Source organism: Anabrus simplex, chromosome 1 (genome assembly GCF_040414725.1).
Source record: "Anabrus simplex isolate iqAnaSimp1 chromosome 1, ASM4041472v1, whole genome shotgun sequence".
In the NCBI taxonomy this organism is placed as follows: Eukaryota; Metazoa; Arthropoda; class Insecta; order Orthoptera; family Tettigoniidae; genus Anabrus; species Anabrus simplex.
In genome coordinates, this window is record NC_090265.1 from 1,329,031,661 (window position 1) to 1,329,054,817 (window position 23,157).

General features: G+C 37.9%; 1 protein-coding gene across 1 annotated transcript in view; it reads left to right on the forward strand.

Moving 5' to 3' along the window:
- Positions 1–23,157, forward strand: part of LOC136858306 (FAST kinase domain-containing protein 4) — a 170,652-nt gene that overhangs the window by 38,445 nt on the left and 109,050 nt on the right. Inside the window, exon 4 of the mRNA XM_067137747.2 lies at positions 12,794–12,924. Within this exon, the coding sequence (XP_066993848.1) occupies positions 12,794–12,924 (131 nt within the window). The remainder of the gene's footprint in view (positions 1–12,793; positions 12,925–23,157) is intronic.

Here is a 23,157-nt window from a genome sequence, read left to right on the forward strand (position 1 = left end):
AGAGTCGATTCTTGGGTTTCTGATTGTTTTGGTTTTCTTCCTGTTGGGTTGAAACTTTACTTTAACAAGAGATAGGTGGTGGTTGGAGTCAATAAATCCCTTTTTGACTTTAACGTTCATAATTTCTTTTTGGTTTTTCTTGGAAATAGCCACATGGTCTAGTTGAAATTCTCCTAAATGCTTGTTCGGGGATCTCCATGTCATTTTCTTTTGTGGAAGTGCCAGGAAATGGGTTGACATCAATTTTAGATCGAAATTCTCGCAGAAGCCAATTAAATGTTCTCCATTTTTATTGGTTCTTTTGTGAGCAGGGTAAAGTCCTACAGTGGCCCGAAATTTCTTCTCTTTGCCAATTTGTGCATTGAAGTCTCCCAGCAGAATTTTGACATGACGTTTTGGAATTTTGGCTGTAGTTTCTTCTAGTAATTCCCAGAAGCCATCTACCTTCTGTGGCTCTTTTTGGTTGTTATTGTTTGTAGGTGCATGTGCATTGATTAGTGTATAAGCTTTGTTTCCTGATTTGATTGTCATTAGCAAAATTCTTTCAGAAGGAGATGTAAAGTATAATACCGAATTTGTGATATTTTTCCTCACTGCAAAACCAGTGCCAAATTGTAATATTGTGTTAGGGAGGAGGGTAGCTGATTTACCTTTATAAATTCTATAGTTTCCTGATTCAAAATGATTTTCGTCACTGTACCTAGTTTCTTGGAGTGCCAGAATTTGGATGTCGAGTTGGTCTAATGTGTCTGTTAAGTGCTTCAACTTTCCAATGTTGCGAAGCGTGTTGTTTAAAGTGCCAATAAAATGTTTTTCCTTTGGGCAAAGAGATTTGGGAAGCTCCGATACATTCCTGCATGATGTTCTCGATCCCCCAGAACCCTATGACCGAGAAAACCTAGTATGAATACTAGGGCCTGGGGTAGTAGTATCATTAACTGACGTTGCCATCATGCTGGTAAGTTGAAGATAATGGGGAGATTGATCTTTGTTAATCTCATAGTTACAACTAAGGTATTGAGCCTCAGAGGTTGCCTCAAGATGTTTTCTGGCTGTGCCTGTTTTTGGTCCGCGAGAGGTATTTTATTTCCCTCAAGCCCTCCGGACAAGTCTGGCGAGCCCCCCGATCCGCCATCTGGGATGCGCCCGATAGGGGAACAGGCAAAAAAAAACCACGGGAGAGATTATTATTATTATTATTATTATTATTATTATTATTATTATTATTATTATTATTATTATTATTATTATTATTGGTAATCACTTTTGGAGTAATTGACCTAAATCATTTCTTGGAATTTTTCACAGTTCTTAGTTTGAAGGTAGAATTCCCATGAGTAAATTAGAATGTAACTTACAGTTTACGATCCATGAACAGCGAAGAGACGCCGAGAGCTACATTATGTTGCCTTACACAACCAGGCTCAAAGTAGAAGAAAAATGCAGTTTAACTGCTCGTGCACCAATTGTAGATTAATCGAGGCCAACAAACAGGTTATAAGGGCACCAAACGCCCACAGGGTCCTGGTTTTAACCAGGATCGAAGCTACCGACCCGAAGCATACTGCCGCTGCAATACACACGATTACTTCTCATGGCGATTCCACTTTAACTACTCGCATCCCACGCCAAGCAGCGTCGCTTACCTTGTTGCCGCATGTACACGCGCAGAATCCCGGCAGACTCGAAAGTTCAAAGCCTAGTCGCCAGAGCGTAGCACTTCATAGCGCGACTAGATATGATAAATTCGAACAAGAATGGCAAGATATTTCACATTAAATGTGAAGCAGTAAAGTTCTTTCACAAGGTTCATTGACACGAATTTCTAGCGGCACAGATACCAGTCCGAAAGGTTTTCTGGGGAGGTACCTTACACTAAATACTGTCACACCATGAAAACATATATCAGGTGCCAGTAGAGAAATGATAACCTTCTCGCTATAAATTTACATTATTCTGGAGATGTTTATGCATAAATTTACATAGAAATACTCTTTCCCGAAATTTAACCAGATGTGAGAAACTATAATCTAACCTCTGAAATCAGTGATGCACTGTGCCGTATCTTGAGGTGTATCACATTCTCACGTAATTTCTGTATATAGTATTAAATTTAAGCAATCGTTTAATTAAGCCTTTATTTCTGACAAGTTCAAAACTGCAAACGTTATTTATGTATTTATTACGAAAACATGTTCGTTTTCATTTCTAATTTTCTTTACAGAACAGCGGTCGACGGGTATTACTAATTGACTACGTCCCCTTCGAATGTAGACGAGACAGCTCACAAATACATAAAGCGAGAAAACGATATCAAAGATTATCAGTCGCATTTTGCGGCACATGTTCGTTTTCTTATTCAGACAGCGCCACCTAACCTAACTGAACTATACTATATGTATCATGGGAACCTATTTCAAGCGCCATTAGAGAAATGATAACCTTCTCGTTATAAATCTGCATGATAATAGCCTTTCCAAAATTTAACCAGGTAAGAGAAAATGTAGGTGTATCCCATTCTTACTTAATTTCAGTATATAGCATTAGAATTAAGCAATCGTTAATTTCAGCCTTTATCTTTAATGAGTTAACAACTGCTATCAGGCACATTATTTACGCATTTATTACGAAAACATGTTCTCTTCTTTTCTTTTCTTTTCTTTCGATTTTTGTTTACGGAACAGCAGTTGACGGGTATTACTAAGCAACTCAGACATCACCATTAAATGTTGACGAGAGAGCTCACTAGTGGACATAGCGAGAAAGCGATACCGAGGATGATCAATCAGGATGCATAAATATCGGTAACGGAAAACCTCCACGCGCTTAATCGGTCATAATAATGGATGCGTCAGTGATAAGGCTCTTGCTGTAACTGAAGGATAATACACAAGAAGAACTCCAGTGCTGGAATGATAGGTTCCAACGTGTGCTGCACGTTTTCATTTATATGATTATTTTTGTTTATGCTTGTTGTGTTGTAGATCAGTGAAAAGTGATCTGTTTGGTAATTGCTGTGTATTTGTATAATTTTAGTGATGACAATGATCAAGGTGAATTTTAAGTCGATGCTTGTGTACTGTGAATAAGAAACAAGGGAAAATATATCTAATTTTTGCATTATTAGTTCCTACATATATTCATATTATGAGAGATTATTAGATGCTGAATCAGATTGATTGATATGACTGTGTAAATGTTTGCCAAGCTGTTTTCACTGTAGAAGATCTCTGCTGGTAAAAATAAGTAGACTTTACCATAATAACACTAAAAACATTTGCGTAGAGACATCTATTGGAGGACGAGAGATACTAAACATGAAATAAGTGTACTGTTTATTGTCAGGGCTTATAAATCTGGATTTAAGTTTCAGTTATAGTTACAAGCACATTTAGGTAACTTACAGGTAACTGTGGTGTACCAGAAATTGGCCATAAGCAGAACACCACTAATATACACTCGCCAGTCATCATAACTTAACTGGTCAGTTGTAACTATTTGAAGACTACCAATAAATAATAAAAATATATATAATTAATGAACGGAGTGAAATAAGTATAAATACCAAGACAATGGGCGCCACCTGCAAAACAATTGCAGGAATATTTAATGGTGTAGAGCAACGAGCCACTCTCTCTCTCAAGGCGACGGTCATCAGGCTGACGAGGCTCCAGACTTGCTTTGTAACCTTACCTGTTTACCCCTGAAATTAGATGAAGGTAGCATGCCAGGTTCATCCTCACTCCACTGATAAAAGAATTTACTGCAAGTTTGATACCAGAACTTTACTCCCAAAATAATAAACAAAAATATAATAAATACCACAATAATCATCACTTAAAGAGACCCCCTCCTGATTGCCGTCCGCAAAGGCAACGTACAAACAACTACGACCAACATTAATCATTACCTCACGAGACCTACTCGCTTGTCGTTTACAAAAGCAAATATACACACCACTAACAACAACCAAATCATTACTTCACGAGACCTACTCGTTTGTCGTTTACAAAGGCAATATACACACTACTAACAACAACCAAATCATTACTTCACGAGACCTACTCGTTTGTCATTTACAAAGGCAAATATACACACTACAAACCATCAATAAAATTGTTGATACTATATATACATTTCTTAACATACCTCCAGGTAAGAGTCCCACTACACTCACTACTGTTATAGAACAAAAATCGTATTCTGGTAGAGAAAAGTACGACGACTTTCTCTACGTACGGATGCAACCTTCTTTACGAAGAGCATCCCTAACCTTATTTACACACTTCATCGACGTCTTGAGTTCTTCTCGAGTGCCGCACAGATTGGTGTAACGCCTCAGGTTTCTGCAACTGAAAGTGGATACTCGGCCGACGATTTCCTCGACCAAGAATCAGCTCTGTGCTCAAACACACATCCACTACCGAATCTCGATTCTGTACGCATCACCACATCCACTGTACATAATCTCGTAGAAGAATTGTAGTCCAACTTATTATACAGAGTTGAAGTTACAAATAAACACTTAAGTAGCGTCTTTGACCTAACATCCGCCAGAAACTCATTAGCATCAGCAACATATAGCGTGCTCACTCCGAAAACGATACTCAAGAACAAAAGATTCACAATGAAGTATTTATTTATTTTCCGCCTAGTCGATACAATGATTGCCTAAGGCAATTTTTATTGGTCAAAAGTGGTACATGTTTCGTATATTATCAACATCTTCAGCCACATAACACAGTTTAGATGAAAAATATAAAATTGACAAAGTAATGCTTTAGAGGAAGTGTCCTTGAAATTAACATAAGATTGACAAGATTAAAACAAACAAATAACTCAAGAGAAAATATATAAATTATTTCTACAATAGAAAGCAGTCGTCAAGGAAACACTTGTACAATATTCCATAGAGAAATTGTCCTAATAAATATTCTTTTCTTAATAATCCATGAAAAAAGATCAATTTATAAATTAAAAATTATACATTTTATAAGTAATTATCGAAATGAAGAAATCCTGATATCACAGTGCGGCTCTTATTATTAATGTAGATGAAAATATAACTAATTCCTAGTTGTCAAATCTTATTAAGCCTGCTTTCCTTTGGAACAGTAACTCCTGTCATTCTTTCACTGTGAAAGAGTTACTGTTCCAAAGGAAAGCAGGCTTAATAAGATTTGACAACTAGGAATTAGTTATATTTTCATCTACATTAATAATAAGAGCCGCACTGTGATATCAGGATTTCTTCATTTCGATAATTACTTATAAAATGTATAATTTTTAATTTATAAATTGATCTTTTTTCATGGATTATTAAGAAAAGAATATTTATTAGGACAATTTCTCTATGGAATATTGTACAAGTGTTTCCTTGACGACTGCTTTCTATTGTAGAAATAATTTATATATTTTCTCTTGAGTTATTTGTTTGTTTTAATCTTGTCAATCTTATGTTAATTTCAAGGACACTTCCTCTAAAGCATTACTTTGTCAATTTTATATTTTTCATCTAAACTGTGTTATGTGGCTGAAGATGTTGATAATATACGAAACATGTACCACTTTTGACCAATAAAAATTGCCTTAGGCAATCATTGTATCGACTAGGTGGAAAATAAATAAATACTTCATTGTGAATCTATTGAAGTGCGATACGGACCATGAAGCTGATTTTATGTAAACTCAAGAACAATACAACATTGCCTAGGACTATGCGCAAAGTAGCTCCCGCGCGCCGGTCCGAGTGAGAAAACACACAGAATCAGAGACAGAAACACAATCAGAAACAGCATTAGAGTTCGAATCAGAATGACTTGCCGCTTTTTTTTTTTTTTTTTTTACGGGGGGCCCCCGTAGCCCGCTCCCCCGCCGTGACCATCGACTCAATCTACATGGCCTCCGACATGCTATTAATTTCTAAGTAGAAAAGAGATAGCTGGGTAGAGTGGGAAATGATACAAGGAGTATCTGCCGGTTTCCGAGTCAGACTCGCTACCACGGCAAAGTTTGTATTGGTTGGATAGTGTTAAGGTATGGTATTGAAGGGTCAGGGAAAAACCACATAGGCAGAAAGAAGAAAGAGCCTACATGTAAAACCTGACATCTTTTGATAGCACATGCAAGGATGTGGGCTGGAAAAAGACCAGAGGTTATGTTAGTTAGGAACAGGTAACATGCACAAACATAAACCAATTCCTTGCAATTTTTTGTTATTATGGGGATCAGTAATTCTTGTCACTGCCGGGTCGGCTCGGGTCTGCTAGCATCTGGGCTTTGGGCCACAGGTTCGTCCCATTGTCCAGCAGCCAGCAGTCCCTGGTGCCAAGTCTCCTTTTGGAGAGGGGGAATTAGAGCCAAGCCTTGCATGCAAGGGGCTATCTTCTTCCTCCTGTCGATGTCCCTCTATGCGGTGTTGTTTGAACACACTTGTCACTGCAGATCTAAAACTGAGATTATTAATAACATATGTATATACAAGTTCTCATTGGAGTGCCGGCTGTTTGCCTGCTCTCATGTCCAGCTTACAACCTAGATAGGAAAGAGATAACAGATAGATATTAGTGCTGTTTATAGGGCGCGGGCTGGTGTTCCGCTCCCATGTCTCTGTAGGGGGGCGGGGGTGGATTGACACGTCCTTGGCCGTCTGGCTGCGTTGCCGTCGTCTTCTTAAGTTGTACTCTTTGTCAATCTTCCTCGCCTGGTCCCTGGGTCTAGGACAGCTGAAACATATTTACATATTTACATAGGTGTCTGCAGTGTGTGGGTGTATGTGGTATATAGGTGTCAGCTTGGCGGGAGTGGGTTGGCTATCGGCCCCTCGCCCACCCAACCCTGTGGCTGAACAGAATGTGCTTCGGTGTAGGATACTTTTTGTACAGATCAACGTCGTAGCGTCCGATCCCGCTTATTAACGGGTTGATCTTATTACTCCATGACTTTCTGTACATGTTTAGTGTCTGTTTACGTATTTGGTGCCTTATTGAGCTGACTTTCGCAATACTGCGTAGTTGGCGTATTGGCGTGTCGAAAGGGAGTCTGGTCGCTGCTCGTAGGCATTTATTTTGTATTAATTCCAGCTTATCCAGGTTCGTCATTGCAGTGAACCCCCACGCTGGGGCTGCGTACATGATTATTGGTCTGATTAAGGCCTTATACATGTTTATGGCTACTTCCGTTTTAATACTGACTGGACTTTTTGTTCAGTTGACTTGCCGCACACGCGTACATGCTTATATAGGCTTGCTACACGTGGTAATCGCGTCCTGAAAAGTTTAGTGGTAGCAACGCTCACACCGGCACTTCTTCCCGCGTCACTCTGTCAACACAAACCTCGCTCAAAACAAAGCCCTCGCATTGGCTATCGAGTATATGATGTGACATAGACCGTCCACTCATGTATGTCCACATTGATTCACTCCAATTCTTCAACCGATACAACCTGCCGTACCCCGTGTTTTCCAGCCATTTGTTGCAACACATCCAACTGACTTCAACCGTCCTTCCCGATATAGTCGCAGTTTTCCCAGTTGCACAATCCTTACGGCTAGGCCATATTTACGGACTCTTACCCAAACGGAAATTTATACAAAATATAATGATGAACATATGGAATATTCCCTAACTATACATTCTTCTTATAATATTACGTTTTTTACATGGTAAATAAACAAAATTACATGATTTTAACCTAACAAACTATATACGAAAATTTCCTAACCTAAAAACTCGGGGATCGTACATACGTACGGTTACAAGTTGAGGTATGAAGATGCAGCCTGAAAAATCCATGTGCCATTTTCACCCATTGTCTTCTGTCTACCACATTTGTTGCTTTCTCTTGTGCCTTAAGAGTTCGTAAAAAAATATTTTTATATCTCACATAAAATGGTATTTATATTTACCTGACACCTAACCAGAGTCCCTCATTAACAGCCTGCATTCTATTCGTACCAAGGTTAAATGACCAATGCAGTGCACCTGACCATCCTAGATTCTGAGAAAATATTTGTGTTGTCGTATAGAGTTGAGGCACTCGGACCTACTGCATTTCACAGATAAAGAGTCAGAAATCCCAATTTTAAAGGAACTATTATTTTAAGCCAACTTTAGGAATTGAAATGTTTTCCATATGAGAGGAAATTCACCAAAATATTTTACTAGGGTCTGAAAAGTAAAACAAAATGAAACCCATTTTAAAAATGTTGAATAATTATGTAGATATGTACAAAAATGTAACTTTCTTCACATAATATGTACAATGAAACCTAAGTATAACCTTATCAGAACCACAGATCAGCAACATTTTCAGTTGCCTACAAGTAAAGGAATGGAATATGTAATTGCATACGTAGTCGTGATGCACCCATAGTGAGACGTAGTTACAACAGTGATCAGTTGAACAGGCACACAGTCGTAGACCAGATTTGGGGTGGCCACCTAGTACTGACATAGATAAAAATCTGCATGTTGTTAAGGCATCACTAGCAGACCGTAATGTATCCGCAGCAGAAACTGAGCGAATGTGGCACCAGGAGTTTGCACACGTACCATGGGGAACTGTCTACTTACAGCAGGACTACAAACACATGTGTTTTATTACAACATGGCCATGCATGTCTTCTGTGGAGTTGGGCAACGAATGCATGGAGAAGGGAATGGCGCTCTGTTGTGTTTAGCAATGAGAGCTCGTTCAGCCTTCATGCAAGTGATGGTTGTTTACATAATTATGCAGTGTCAACCTGGTGGCCATGATCTTCCGGAGTGTATTTGTCCCTGATGTGGGCACAACTCCTAGCATCATGGTGTGGGGTGCAATGAACTCCAACCTCTTTTCACCTTTAATGTTCCTGGGGGACTGTTGAACAGTGCTGCACAACATGCTCTATGTTATATTCAAATCTCCGGACCTGTCTCCCATTGACCATGCTTGTGACATGATGGGGACGACATCTGACCCAGCTGTACGGCCAACTGCTAACCTTGCACAATTGCATAACAGGTGCAAAAGGCTTGGAACACTATACCATAGGATGATATTCATCACCTGTATGATTGTCTGCGTGCGAGAATACAAACATGTGTGGCTGCCCAAAGGGGGTTCACTGAACATTGATATGGCGCTACGTGGTTTCCCATTTTCACACCAGGAAAATGCTTGGTTTGTACCTTAATTAGGGCCACGGCCGCTTCCTTCCCTCCTAGCCCTTTCCTATCCCATCGTCACCATAAGACCTATCAGTGTCGGTGCGATGTAAAACAAATTGTAAAAAGATATGGCACTAAGCACCTGTAGTACTTGGCATTTGTTGCTTGGTTTGTTCTGTGTTGTTGATTATGTAATGTCATCAAGCTATATTACCTCTTTATTGAGTCATCAGTGAAGTGACATGTACAGTCACAGAGTTGCATTTTTTATTCTTTTATGCTCCGCTACTGTATTCTTGTTGTTGTTGTTGTTATTATTACTACACTACCCAGCATGATTTTTGCGGCAAAGCATCTGATACGTGATTTTAACTAAATAAGGTCTCCTGATTTCAGAAATGTCATTGGTTCTATTGTAGCACATCTAGTTTTCATGTTATTTGCCATTTACTGTCTGAAAATGTGTCAATGGGGCACAGTGCTGCTTTGTGGTAACAGCGAATATGCTGTTGTTAGAGTGGCCGTGATTTGCTTAAAGGTTGTACTACTACATGTGATATATGGATATGTTGATTCCCACCCTAGCACACGAGGGCGAAACGCTGGTAACCAAGAATGAGTTAGCTGGAAAATTTATAATGTCCAATAACGGACCATTTATATTGTACTACTACATGACGGAAACATTCTAGCTTTGATTTCTGTGGCACATTCTGTTTCACTAAAAGGAAATTATATCACAATGCAAACTGTTTTAGATAAAATAAAATATCATGAGCACCGGTGGGATGTGTGTAGTGACTTGAAGGTGTGTGGTATTCTATTAGGACAACAAGCAGGCTACACTAAATTCCCTTGTTATTTATGTGAATGGGACAGCAGAGCTAGGGACAAACACTGGTCTACACGGTCTACACCTTCCTGGCCCAAGAGACAAGTTTGGACACCTGGTGTGAAAAATGTTACAAATGCTGCCGTAGTTGACCCACAAAAAATTATTTTGCCACCGCTACACATCAAACTGGGAATCATAAAGCAGTTCGTTAAGGCCTTGGACAAAAGTAGCCCCTGTTTCAAGTACATTGCAAGCAAATTACCACATTTATACGATCCAAAAGTCAAGGAAGGCATTTTTAATGGACCACAAATTAGAAAGCTTCTGAAAGACAGAAACTTTGAACAGACGAATGCCGTGGAACTTGCTGCATGGAATTCAATAAGACACATCATAATGGAGTCCCTAGGAAATGTAAAGGATGAACAATACGAAACAATAGTGAAAACAATGTTGGATGATATGAAATAGTTGGAGTGTAGAACGAGTCAAACTGCACTTCCTTCATTTTTATCTCGATCACTTTCCGGAAAATCTTGGGACCGTTAGTGAAGAGATGGGAGAGAGGTTCCACCAGGACATCAAGGAGGCAGAAAGAAGATACCAGGGGAGGTGGGATGAACCAATGATGGCCAACTACTGTTGATGTTTGAAAAGAGAAGACAAACTTGATGCAGTCAAACGCTGGGCAGCCAAGCGTTCATTATAAGGGGACATCTAGGACTGTTAAAGTTTATTTTGTTCACATTTATGAATTCATAAAGATACTGAATAAAAGTTACATTGTTTGCTTGTAAATGACGTTTAATTGTCAAAATAAATTGCTTTCATTCCCTCAGAGTTGTTTGTTTATGTGTTTTTGTGTGAATCAGTATTATATCACAATAAATGCTAAATATTTCATTGTAATTTTGTACTCAATAATTATTCATTGTATATAATAATTCAAGACAGTATTAGACTATTTCAACACATATATATTAATACAAAAAATTATAAATAATTCCAAAATTATCAACATTTTCAGTACTTTTTATATGCAATATTCAGATCTATCTCTTATTTTGATATACTTATTGCGAGAAAACGTGACGTGATACGTAGAAACGGACAACAGATTCGTGTTCAGCGACCCAAAATTAGTTAAGATCACCTATCACACCTCTTGCCGCAAAAAAAAGTTTGAAAATGCTGGGTTGTGTTATTATTATTATTATTATTATTATTATTATTATTATTATTATTATTATTATTATTATTATTATTCCTGTTGTCCGGTCTCGAAAGCCCAGAATAACGACCAATAGGATGCATTGTGCTGACCATACAGCCTCTCGTTGTGAAACAAATGTTGGAGAAGTGTTGGGAACGGGGCATAGATGTGGTACAGATGTTTATCGACTTTCAACAAGCATACGACTCTATTGACAGGGATAAATTAATGGAGAGATTAAGAGAGTTCAAGATACCAGAAAAGCTGGTGCGACTGGTGGAATTAACTATGAGTAATACGATGTTGGGAGTGAAAATTTAGACTGAAGTAGGCAGCTTCTTCGAAGTGAATCAGGGATTGAAGCAAGGAGATTGCTTAGCACCAATTCTATTTAACCTGGCACTAGAATCAGTGATTAGAAAGTTAAGGGTGGACACCAGTAGAACACTTCAATACAAAACAGCTCAACTAGTTGGATATGCTGATGACATAAATTTGATGGGAAGAACAACAAGGACAGTTAAAGAAGCATTTGAAGACTTGAGTAGAGAAGGCAAAGAGATTGGACTTAAGGTCAATGAACAAACGACGAAGGTAATGGTGCAGGCTCAGAGAAGGAAGTATACAAATGACCAACTTGTCCCTGAAGGATCTAAAGTGGAGGTGGTGGATGAATTTAAATATCTTGGTGTACATCTAAGCAACAAGAATGAGGAAATGGTGGAAATACAGGCAAGAGTTCAAGCTGCCAACAGAGCATACTTTGCAGTAGTACCACTTTTCACAAGTAGAGATATAAACCAGAACTTAAAAGTTATGCTATACAAAACCCTCATTCGTGGTATAGTGATGTATGGAAGTGATACGAGGACCCTCCCAAAGAAAGCCATGGAGAAGATAGATTCCTTCAAAAGGAAAATCCTGAGGAGAATTTATGGACCCATATGCGTACAAGGAGAATGGAGAATTAGATATAACAATGAACTATATTCCCTGTTTGGGGAGGCACCCCTGTCGCATGCCATTCAAATGAAGACTTAAATGGGCAGGTCATCTAATTAGGATGGAAGAACACCGGATTCCAGAGAAGGTATTCTTAGGAGACTTTGGAGGAGGAAGGCCTGTGGGAAGGCCACGTAACAGATGGGAAGATGGTGTACATCAGGACGCAGCACACATCCTCAAGATCCGGAATTGGAGAGTAGCTGCACGAGATCAACACGTTTGGCGGAGAGCAACTGAGGAGGCCATGACCCGAAAATGGGCCGTCGCGCCTTAGCTAAAAAAAAAAATACGGCCTCTCGTAATCTGCAGGCCTTCGGGCTGAGCAGCGGTCGCTGGGCAAGCCAAAGCCCTTTCAAGGGCGTTAAGTGCCGTGGGGTTTGGTTTTTTTGCTGCTGCTGTTGTTGTTTTTATTATTATTATTATTATTATTATTATTACATTAATATATGATAGAATATATGATGTGTTGAATAGGAGGATACACTCAATTTTTTTACCTTTGTAAAGTTATTGTTGTTGTTGTTGTTGCTGTTGTTATACTGTGCTGAATAGGAGGTAACTCAGATCTTTATATGAATCTTATGTTTCAGTGTTACTGGATGCATTATGTGATTGGGTAGAGAAGAATCACTCTGTATGCAGGGTTCATGACCTTGTAGCTCTGCTTCTTACCTTAGCCAATGTGAATCACCAACCAGCAAATGGTGATAGTTTGTTCAAAGTAAGTAAAACATATTATTTTTAGTTTTGAAAAGAATTCTGAAGATCTTTACAAGGATTTAGATTAGACTACAGTAGAACTCCGCTTAACCGAACTTTGCTTAACCGAAACCCGGCTTAACTGAAATTCTCTGGCAAAATTTTACTTTAATATTTTGATTTTACCGTCTCGTTCTTAGCCATCAATATTAGTAATTCTCTTCCTATATGTGCTGAGAGCTACTAGGCAAACCTTATTTTTATATTATGACTTAAGCCAGAATGCACATGTAGCATAAAACGGCTTCTTACCCTCTAGTTCGTTCCATGATACATTTTTTCTTGAACAAGCAGGAATAATTATTATTATTACTGTTACTGTATTATTTGTCATGGAGTTTATGTAGACCGTGGTTAGCGTTGCTTCAGTTGTGGGAGTTTCATCTTGTTTACTCCTCGGGCTATACTGCAGCTTCTGTTAGGAAACCAGGGAAGTTCAGCGACACTTCTCCATTCATATTTTTCTTTCACCCAAGGTCGTTCCACTTGCCTTGCAGTTCTATAATCTAGTTCCAATGCTTTTCTTACACCATTGCAACATGAACTACCTGCTCATAACAGTACTGTATCTTATTCTTATTCTACCAATGCTGTCCCAGGCATCTGGACTGGATTCTTTTGAAATACAGTAGCAAGGTACACTACAGTAATCTTTTGTGTTAAAAGTACAGTGGCAAGTGCGTGCTTATCGAATGATGTTGACTAAACAAAAACGTATTGTTGTAAGCATCGAAAAAAAATTGAAGCAGTGAGACAGGTGGAAAATGGTGCAATATTGCGAAATGTTGCTGCGGCTTATGGAGTTGGTGTGTCAACAGTGGTGGATTGGGTAAAGACAAAATCTAATTTATTTGAGCATTTCTCTAAGATATCAAACCGCAAAACTGTGAAAGAAGGGTGGGTATGAAAAGGTAAACAAAGCAGTATTTCTTTGGTTTACACAACAACGTGAAAAAAGAATACTGTTATCCGGTCCTATGATTCAAGAGAAGGCTAAATTATTGGCTGCAGAGTTAGGGGATGATGGAAAGGACTTCAAGACTAGTTCAGATCAGTGAAGGATTGACAAAAGATCAGATATATAATGCTGATGAAACAGGGTTACATACCTGCCAACCCTTCCGATTTACCCGGAAACTTTCTGTTTTTTAACTCATCTTCCAATTTATTTTTAATTCTTCGTATTTTTTTTACCAATATAACCTCCAGTACGGTCAATACTCTTCCCCTAGGATAAAGGATAAATTCTTATGTGCTCGTGTAATTTTCCCAACCTCATTTTCAAGCGTATTTATTTTATGCTTTATTTCATGAGTGTATCGTTCATCGCCTTCATGTATCGTGTTTCCTGCTCGCTACAGCAGCATGTGTGCTTTACAGCTGGGGATTCGGGACAGTAATCGTCCTACAAGCAAGAGAGGCTAGCCCGCGCTAGCGACTCAGTTAATCAGGATGAAAGTATGAGTTTCTTAATGTGTGGTTCACGCACTATTAACATCGTTTCTGTGAGTAATTTCGATGGAATTGTAGGCCACGTGTTTTTTCTAGTGCTTCTGTGCTTTTCCCCATGTCAAAGTCATATGTTAAAAATGTATGAGACATACCAATCTGTTTTCTGTGTGGTAGTTTCACGTATTTCAGCACTTTTTTGTTCATTCCTACTTCATAATCTTAATGAGTTGAATGAATTTCAGTGAGTTGTGTCGGTGGCAGTTTCTGGTATTTTCTCTTCACGTTATGGCCAAAAACATAACAGACGTTATCTCCAAGTGTTCAGAAATACCTATAAAATTAAATTTCCGTTCATTTTAAGTCTAATAAAGGAAACTATTATGCGTTTTGTTGCGCGTGTCAGTGTGATATCAATATAGTGGAACGTCAATCTCTCTAATCACCTCGGGAGATACATTTTATTTCGAGTTATCGAAATTTCTAGATATAGAGAATACCGTTTTTGAGCATGTATAGCACATAATTGAATCATATGTATCAACGGTATTTTAGTGAATACATTATTTTTAACAGTACTTAATAATATACGAAGAAACTCTAATTTACGGCATCACTTTAATATTATAACACTTATTATAGTAACTTTTTAGAAGACAGGATACAGTAGTGAAACGGCAAAAATCCGTTAGTCTCTTGTGTTTGTTGCAGTTAACCTTTCCTCCCTTCACGTTGAAACTTCTAGTCAATACCACGTAGCCTAGTTTCGTAAATGGAACTTATCATCCGTGACTTCTGGGCTTGCTTTCGTACAGGACCGGTAATTGATACCCGAGAAACAGCGAGGCTTTGCCGATTTTCCAATCACTACAAGTTTGAGTTTTTCGGTTCCCGTCATATTAGTTCCCAGCTTCACTGTAACCCTTTCTTTACTTGTTAACTGTTCCTCACAAACCACAAATGCCGTGTTGTACGGTTAATGTTGCACAAAATTCGAGTAACAGAGTATCTTTTGCTTCAAGGGAGGAAATGTTTGCTTCCAGAAATCGAGAAATTCGTGTAACCAAATTTCGGGTAATAAAGAAGTATATTCATGTGTAGAACAAGACAAACGGCCGGAAAATTTAAGTTACTTCGAGATATTGTAAACTCGAGTAATGGAGGTTCGAGATATCGAGGTTCGACTGTATTATTATTTGTATGTGTGTGTCGTAAATGAGGGTGATTAGGTACATTTTCTTGTAACCATTTTGTGTTTTCTTAGTTTTAAGATTTTAAATTAATGGTCAATTCACATTGTAACTGTAGATATATATGCCGTTTATCCTGTCGTTTTTTCACTAAGACCGTGGCGCAATATATGTGATGAAGTCCAAGAATTTTAAAATCTTCCTATTTTTGATTTCGAAAAGTTGGCAGTTATGGGGTTAAATTTTAAAATGTTCCCATAAACATCCTTAGCATCAATAAAAGAAAAATCTACACCTGATCACAAAATGAATAAGGAGAGGATTACAGTTTTAGCATGTGCTAATGCTTCAGGCACTCATAGCCTGCCACTAATGTGGATAGGAAAATCAAAGATCCCTAGAGCTCATAAAAATATTGTCACCACTGCCTTACCAGAGCTCAAAAGAGTGCCTGGATGTCGTTGCAACTTTTCGACGAATGGTTCTTTCAAAAGTTTGTACCAAGCATTGAATGTTTTTTGAAGTCTAAATGATTGCTCAGAAAAGCAGAAACCGTTATCCGGTCCTATAATTCAAGAAGAGGCTAAATTATTGGCTACAAAGTTAGTGGATGATGGAAAGGACTTCAAGGCTAGTTCAGATCAGTGAAGGATTGACAAAAGGTCAGATATATAATGCTGACAAAACAGGTTCCAAGAAGGACATTCCAGGAATCATTAATGAACAAGGGGAGTGTTTATGCGAGAATCTTCAAAAGGCAGAAGTATTCAGTCAGCAGTATGTAACGATTGTTGATTACAAGGATAATGTCCAAATAGAGGAGGTGACTGACACTAAAGATGTATTAAAATTTACCTATGATAACAATGACATTTACAGTAAGGTACAAAAGTTGAAAACTAGAAAAGCGGCTGGAATTGATAAAATTTCTGGGGATATACTAAAGACTATGGATTGGGATATAGTACCATATCTGAAGTACTTATTTGATTATTGTTTGCTTGAAGGAGCTATACCAAATGAATGGAGAGTTGCTATAGTAGCCCCTGTGTATAAAGGAAATTGTGATGGAATAAAGCTGAAAATTACAGGCCAGTCAGTTTGACATGCATTGCATGTAAGCTTTGGGAAAGCATTCTTTCTGATTATATTATACATGTTTGCAAAATGAATAACTGGTTTGATAGAATGCAGTTTAGGTTTAGGAAGGATTATAACACTGAAGCTCAACTTATAGGATTCCAGCAAGATATAGCATATATCCTGGATTGAGGAGGTCAAATTGACTGTATCGTGATTGACCTATCTAAGGCATTTGATAGGGTAGATCATGGGAGACTACTGGCAAAAATGCAATTGGACTAGAAAAAAGAGTGACTGAATGGGCTGCTATATTTCTAGAAAATAGAACTCAGAGAATTAGAGTAGGCGAAGCTTTATCTGACCCTGTGATAACTAAGAGGGGAATTCCTCAAGGCAGTATTATGGACCTTTATGCTTTCTTATATATATCAATGATATGAGTAAAGAAGTGGAATCAGAGATAAGGCTTTTTGCAGATGACATTATTCTGTACAGAGAATGGTAATAAATAAGTTACAAGATTGTGAGCAACTGCAAAATGACCTTGATAATGTGAGATGGACACTAGGCAATGATATTGAGCCATATCACGATATACCTCGTTATATTTATCAGAACACTGTGGCATAATTTTATTTAATATATCATTGTGTCGTTGGGGACAAAGACAGGAACCCTGGAAGGCTCTATCCTAGGTCATGTGAATCCCGTATCGAACCGGTAGGAATGGACTTCTAGAGTTTGAATTGAGCCGTTAACCGTGAATTCAGTCATGCAGCCCCAATTTGAACATAGAGTTAAACGGCCACTAGCTGGAGGGGAGGATATTTTAATGTGGGGAACCACACAACAGTTGTATCAGTTGTATCGCTATCCCAGGGCTGGGATCATTGGAGATCAAGTCATTATTTCCGTTACTGAGTGAGATTCCAGAGGTCCTACTACATACAAAATTGAATATAGAATTATCATAGGCTTGGAGCCAATAATAGTGAGTACTTGTGCTAAATTGAAAGTAATGCTCATTTGAAAGAAAGACCGTTGACACGAGCTCGCCTGTTATAAATAAAGGCTCAGTGTTTGTTGGGGAATCACCTCGCTGGCGGCATCACCTCAAGGCTATATAAGCTGGCCTGGAGTGGTTAGCTTTCTCGTTCCATTCTACTCATTCTGTTTTACTTAGTCTGTTCTACTCATTCATGTCATTCTGTTTTCTCATTCATTTTTTGTGAATGTCATGTATGTGTTGCTCAGACTTGTTTAATATTATCACTGTGAGACTTTGAAAAATGAGAGACCATGAGTTCTCTATTGGTTTAAAGAAATGCCGAGTGCGGCCTGGCGTAATGTGCAAATCTTGCTAAATACATTTAATTTGTGAGTCTCTTAAGATTAGTACTCGGTAACTGTGAGTGTGCTCACAAGAAATAATTATGCTATTAAGTAGCACAAACTGTTAATATGTGTTCGCAAGTCACGAAGTAACATGTGCGTTCTGCATATATATTTACCACTGAGAAGGACTGATTTTGACCGGGCAAGTTCCCGTACATTAATGACGCACAAACCGGACTAATATTTGTGTGTAGGCTAAGCAAATTATAGTCTAACAGTAAGGTCGAGATCTTGTGTACGGTCATGCTAAGCGGAGAAGCCGAAGTCCATAACATTTAGCATCATTGCAGACTACTCCAGGATCAAGCAAAAGGCAACCATGGCATCCCCTGGATTCGACAGGAAGACCATTCAGCCTTGATCTGTGCAGTGATGATGGGCTAGGCAACTTTCTAGTTCAATAGTAATTGATTTAATGTCAGCCAGAGTGGCATTTGTTTTGATGAATTTTAATAAGAGTAAATGCATACGGGACTGTAATGCATGCTCATGCCCTGTGCAATCTGTATATATTTTAATTAGGTGGGATAATGGGTAAATCAGGTCAGTTGTAGGTGTGTGTTTCTTTGTTTTCTTTATTTCAGTGTATTTTATTCCCATGGGGTTTGATTTTGATAGAGGTGTTGGGTAGAGTCTTTACTTTATTAATTAGGCTGTATGCCATCAGCGTTGCGTGTGTTATAAAACAGTTTAGAGATATCATTAGAAGAGGATGTATTTCTATGCATGTAGCATGAAGATTTCAGCTGTTGTGAGTTATGTGACAGTACTTCATTCATCGTTGAAATTAGATCAAGATGTTCGATTTTCGGGGCAGGCGAGTTCAAGGAACACTAGGGTGTTGAACCTATGATATGTTGTGTGATAGGATGAAGAGGCCATGAAATGCTCATATGGGCTAAATTTATGCGAGATAGGTGACTAAGCCATTATATATATAGACTGGGAGCGCTGATTTTATTGTGGAAAGGAGCCAGCCAGCGAATTAGCTTGAGAATGCTTTGGCTGAGCGAAAATATTGTAAGAGAGATTTTGTACATTGCTGCAGAGATAACGTTCAGCCTTGGTCCCAATCTATTGTTTGTTGCCCCATCAGGTAGCCCTTCGCCAGCTGAGTGCTGCTAGCCCATTGAGAGAGAAAGTATTTATGTGTCCTCCTGCTGTTTTCCAAGAACCACTGTAAGCCTGTCCTGGTCATTTAAATGTTGTCGTTTTACAGCTATCGTCTAAGCCACTTGGGGGTTTACATCAAAGTGGTGTCTTGTTGAAACACGTGTCTACGGAGCCTGGATATGTCAAGATAGATTCCCGACAACTCTATCGTTCCCAGTGTATTTGTTTTATTTACAGGTGTTTTCATATCTTTACTGTGTGCTGTTTATATTTTTTCTTGTCTTATTTTGTTTGTTTGTTTGTTTGTTTGTTTGTTTGTTTGTTTGTTTGTTTGTTTGTTTGTTTGTGACGATGTCTTGTGTTGAGTCAAGGGGATACTTTAGCCTGCATGACTACTAGAGGGAAGCAGATTTATCCTGATCTGCTTGCCAATGGGAACGCGCCCATTATTAGAATCTGTGTTATTTTGGAAGGGAAAACTAGGGCTAGCCCTGAACAAGTGTTTAATTTCATTGTATCCGTTTTTTCGGAATGTAAATATGTTATTCTGACAAATTACTAGTATACCGATTATTACCTGTGCATATAATGGACGGTTTTAGATCAAGCCTACAGGCAACAGACATAAGAATTTAACGATTCGGTTCACACTTTCCAAGCTATGTAATGCAACATCATTTAAAGTTAAAAACTTCATAACTGATCCGTATTGAACTAATAGTTACAATGCTAAAAAGAGAAAAATGTTCCACCTTTTCAATACAATAACACTGTTGCACGAATCAGTGTAGCAACATATTTAATTTATTAAGGGACCGGTTTCGACATCTGTCCATGTCATCATCAGCCTACACAAAAATGGCAAGAAGTCAACACAATTGTAACACTTGGCAGAGATATACTTAGATTTTCTGGAACACAATTTTATTGATAACAACGATAATTTCAAGAATATACTTTTTTGGGCAAGATATGTGGATGATACATGGGTAATTCTAGATGATAGGATTATTAATGCATCCTCTACTCTTAATAATCTCAACAAGATTGATCCTCATATTAAATTTACACTTGAAACTGAATCCAACAGTTCAGTCAATTTTCTAGATACAACAATTAGCAGATTACCTTATTCTTCATCTTATATGATTTATAGGAAACCCACACAAACAGGTACTACCATAAGACAACACAATCACATAAATGTGCCACTTACAACAGTATGGTTAACCGTGCTTTCAAAATACCTTTATCTAAAGAAAATTTAAATAAAGAACTTAATATCATACGTTCCATCGCTAAATTTAATGGTTACACCAGATTTTTTATTGAACGAATAATCAATAAATTTAAACACCGATCAAATACAACACTATCAAATGACAATCCTAAACCAGCTGCTTACTCTACCTTCACTTTCAATGAAAACGTCTACTGCATTGCCAATATTTTCAAAAAACATAATTCCAAAATTTCCTTTCGAACTAACAATAGAAACATGGATGTATTTTATAACTCCAAATCTATAAACAGAACTAATATATTTTCAAAGTCTGGCGTATACTGTTTTAAATGCAACACCTGTGATTCTTCTTACATTGGACAAACTGGACGCAGCTTCAAAATTAGATATTCAGAACATGTTAACGCGATAAGATAAAATAAATTCTTAGCAATAGGGCAACACATGCAAGACGTAAAACATCATTTCACTACGTTAGACCAAGACATTGAAATTATCAGTACCCTAAACAAAGGCCCTCTTCTTTATATCACTGAAAATTGTTTAATACACCTTGATCAATATTTTAATCCTAACCAAAACCTTAACGATTTTTCTGAAAAACCGAACATTCTTTTTGACTTCCTTATTTTAGTTTTCAGAAGCTTCAAGTTGACCAGTAGGTGTTCAATCTTCCACGTAATACACAACACCTTCTCACACTACTTGCTCTTACCACAACACCCCCATGACCCACCTTAAACTACTTCCCTTACTCCCTAACCCCCTCCTATCCCCTACCTATATTCAAATTTCAGTTCTTTCTTCCTCTTGTACTTCACGACAAGGCTAAATTAATGTGAGCCTCATAATAATACTTACCTTACCATTTTCATTTTTCTATTTCTTATTTTTAATTTCTTTTCTTTTCCTTAGATCTCAAAAAATCCATATCAGTACTAATAGTCTCATATTCTAAGAGTTTTTATATATACCACTATCCACCTTTTGAAGTACTAAAACAAAATCATATCATTTGTTACCTAGCGACAAAATTTTATTCCTTGAATAACAACAATTATGAACTATACTGCATCATTTTTTTAACCTCAAGATCAGCAAGAGTGCTCAAGAACCTCTTCATGAACTTCTATTTTTAATTCAAGAAAAGTGTCATAAGTGTTACAATTGTGTTGACTTCGTGCCATTTTTGTGTAGGCTGATGATGACATGGACAGATGTCAAAACCGGTCCCTTAATAAATTAAATATGTTGCTACATTGATTTGTGCAACAGTGTTATTGTATTGAAAAGGTGGAACATTTTTCTCTTTTTAGCATTGTATGTAATGCAACTCCAATTCCATGTAATATTATTGGTTCAAAGTCTGGGAGTAACCACAGATGATACCCAAATGGCAGGCATTTGCAGTTGTTTGTTGGCAACATGTCAGGCATTTCAGTTTTAAAGTAGGATAGGTAACTTCGAACCTGGTGCATTAAAAATGGTGAAGTTTGGTCTCTTGTTCGATGCCCAGACAGTGTCATGAAATCTGGCAACCCAATGTAGTAGGCAGTGTTGTGTCTAAAAGTCCGATATTCGATACTACATGTGTTTGGTATGCGAATATGAAAGGGCGAGGTTTCTGTTGAAATCAAGTGTTTAGAGAGATCAGTAAATCCTAGATACGAGAGATCACGTTCGGTATAAATCGACAGTGAAGTAATGTAAAGTTTTATATTAGATAGGAAGTGAATGAGAACTATTTAGCCGATAATTAAGGCGTGTCAAATTAATTGAGTAACTCGACTCGAGTTTGTGAACAGTGAAATGTTTTCTCACACATGAGATATAAGTGGACGATGTTATATCCATTAGATATAAATCGACACAGGCAGAGCCTAGGATTTGTTTTGTACAAGAAATCTGGATAGACTGTCAGTTAGATATTTGTTTGTTTAGAATAAATTAGGTACACAAGATAACCTCAGTCTCTAGTGAAATTGTATAACGATAGTTGCATCATTATCAAAGGTTAGGAGCGTATAAACCTCAGTTTCAGTATATATGAGCCTCAAGTCGGAGATATGGTGTAAATATGGTTATGTGTTGATGTCTTACAAATAGCTTTGAGCCCAAAAAGGTCATCGTGACTTTATAAAAACATGAATTTAGTTTCTTAGGCAGCTTCTAAATGGCGAGTTGTTGAACCATATTTCTTTGATATGTGTAACGTAATATTATTGAAGCTGGGAAATTTAAAGTCATTAATGAAACATGGAAATTTGGTGATGAAAAACAGCTGCGCTGTCATATCTTAAAGAAGTATTATCGCAGTAACCTTGGAGGATTTGTTGGCGAGAATGGACTTGGCAACGCAGGAGGTTGAAAAACACAAACAGGAGCGTATGAACGAAATAATGACACAAAAGAACATTCAAGATATATTCACCAACCATGTCACGTGAATTTAAGACAGATTCTGGCAAATCACTTCATGACAGGAGAAAATTTTGAAGACTTCACTCCATGTTTCTTGCCTGCACAAGAGTCAAACTCTGCCAATCACTTTGAGGGACATTTTCCTCTTCCACCTCAAATTCACGTGGATTTCCATCACTCATAATTTCTGCCACAATTTCATCATCAGTGATTTCTTTTTGCACCAACACATCACAGTCCACATTAATGTAGTAGTCAAGATTCGCACTTTGAGTTTTCCTCTGTTACCGCATCATGCAAC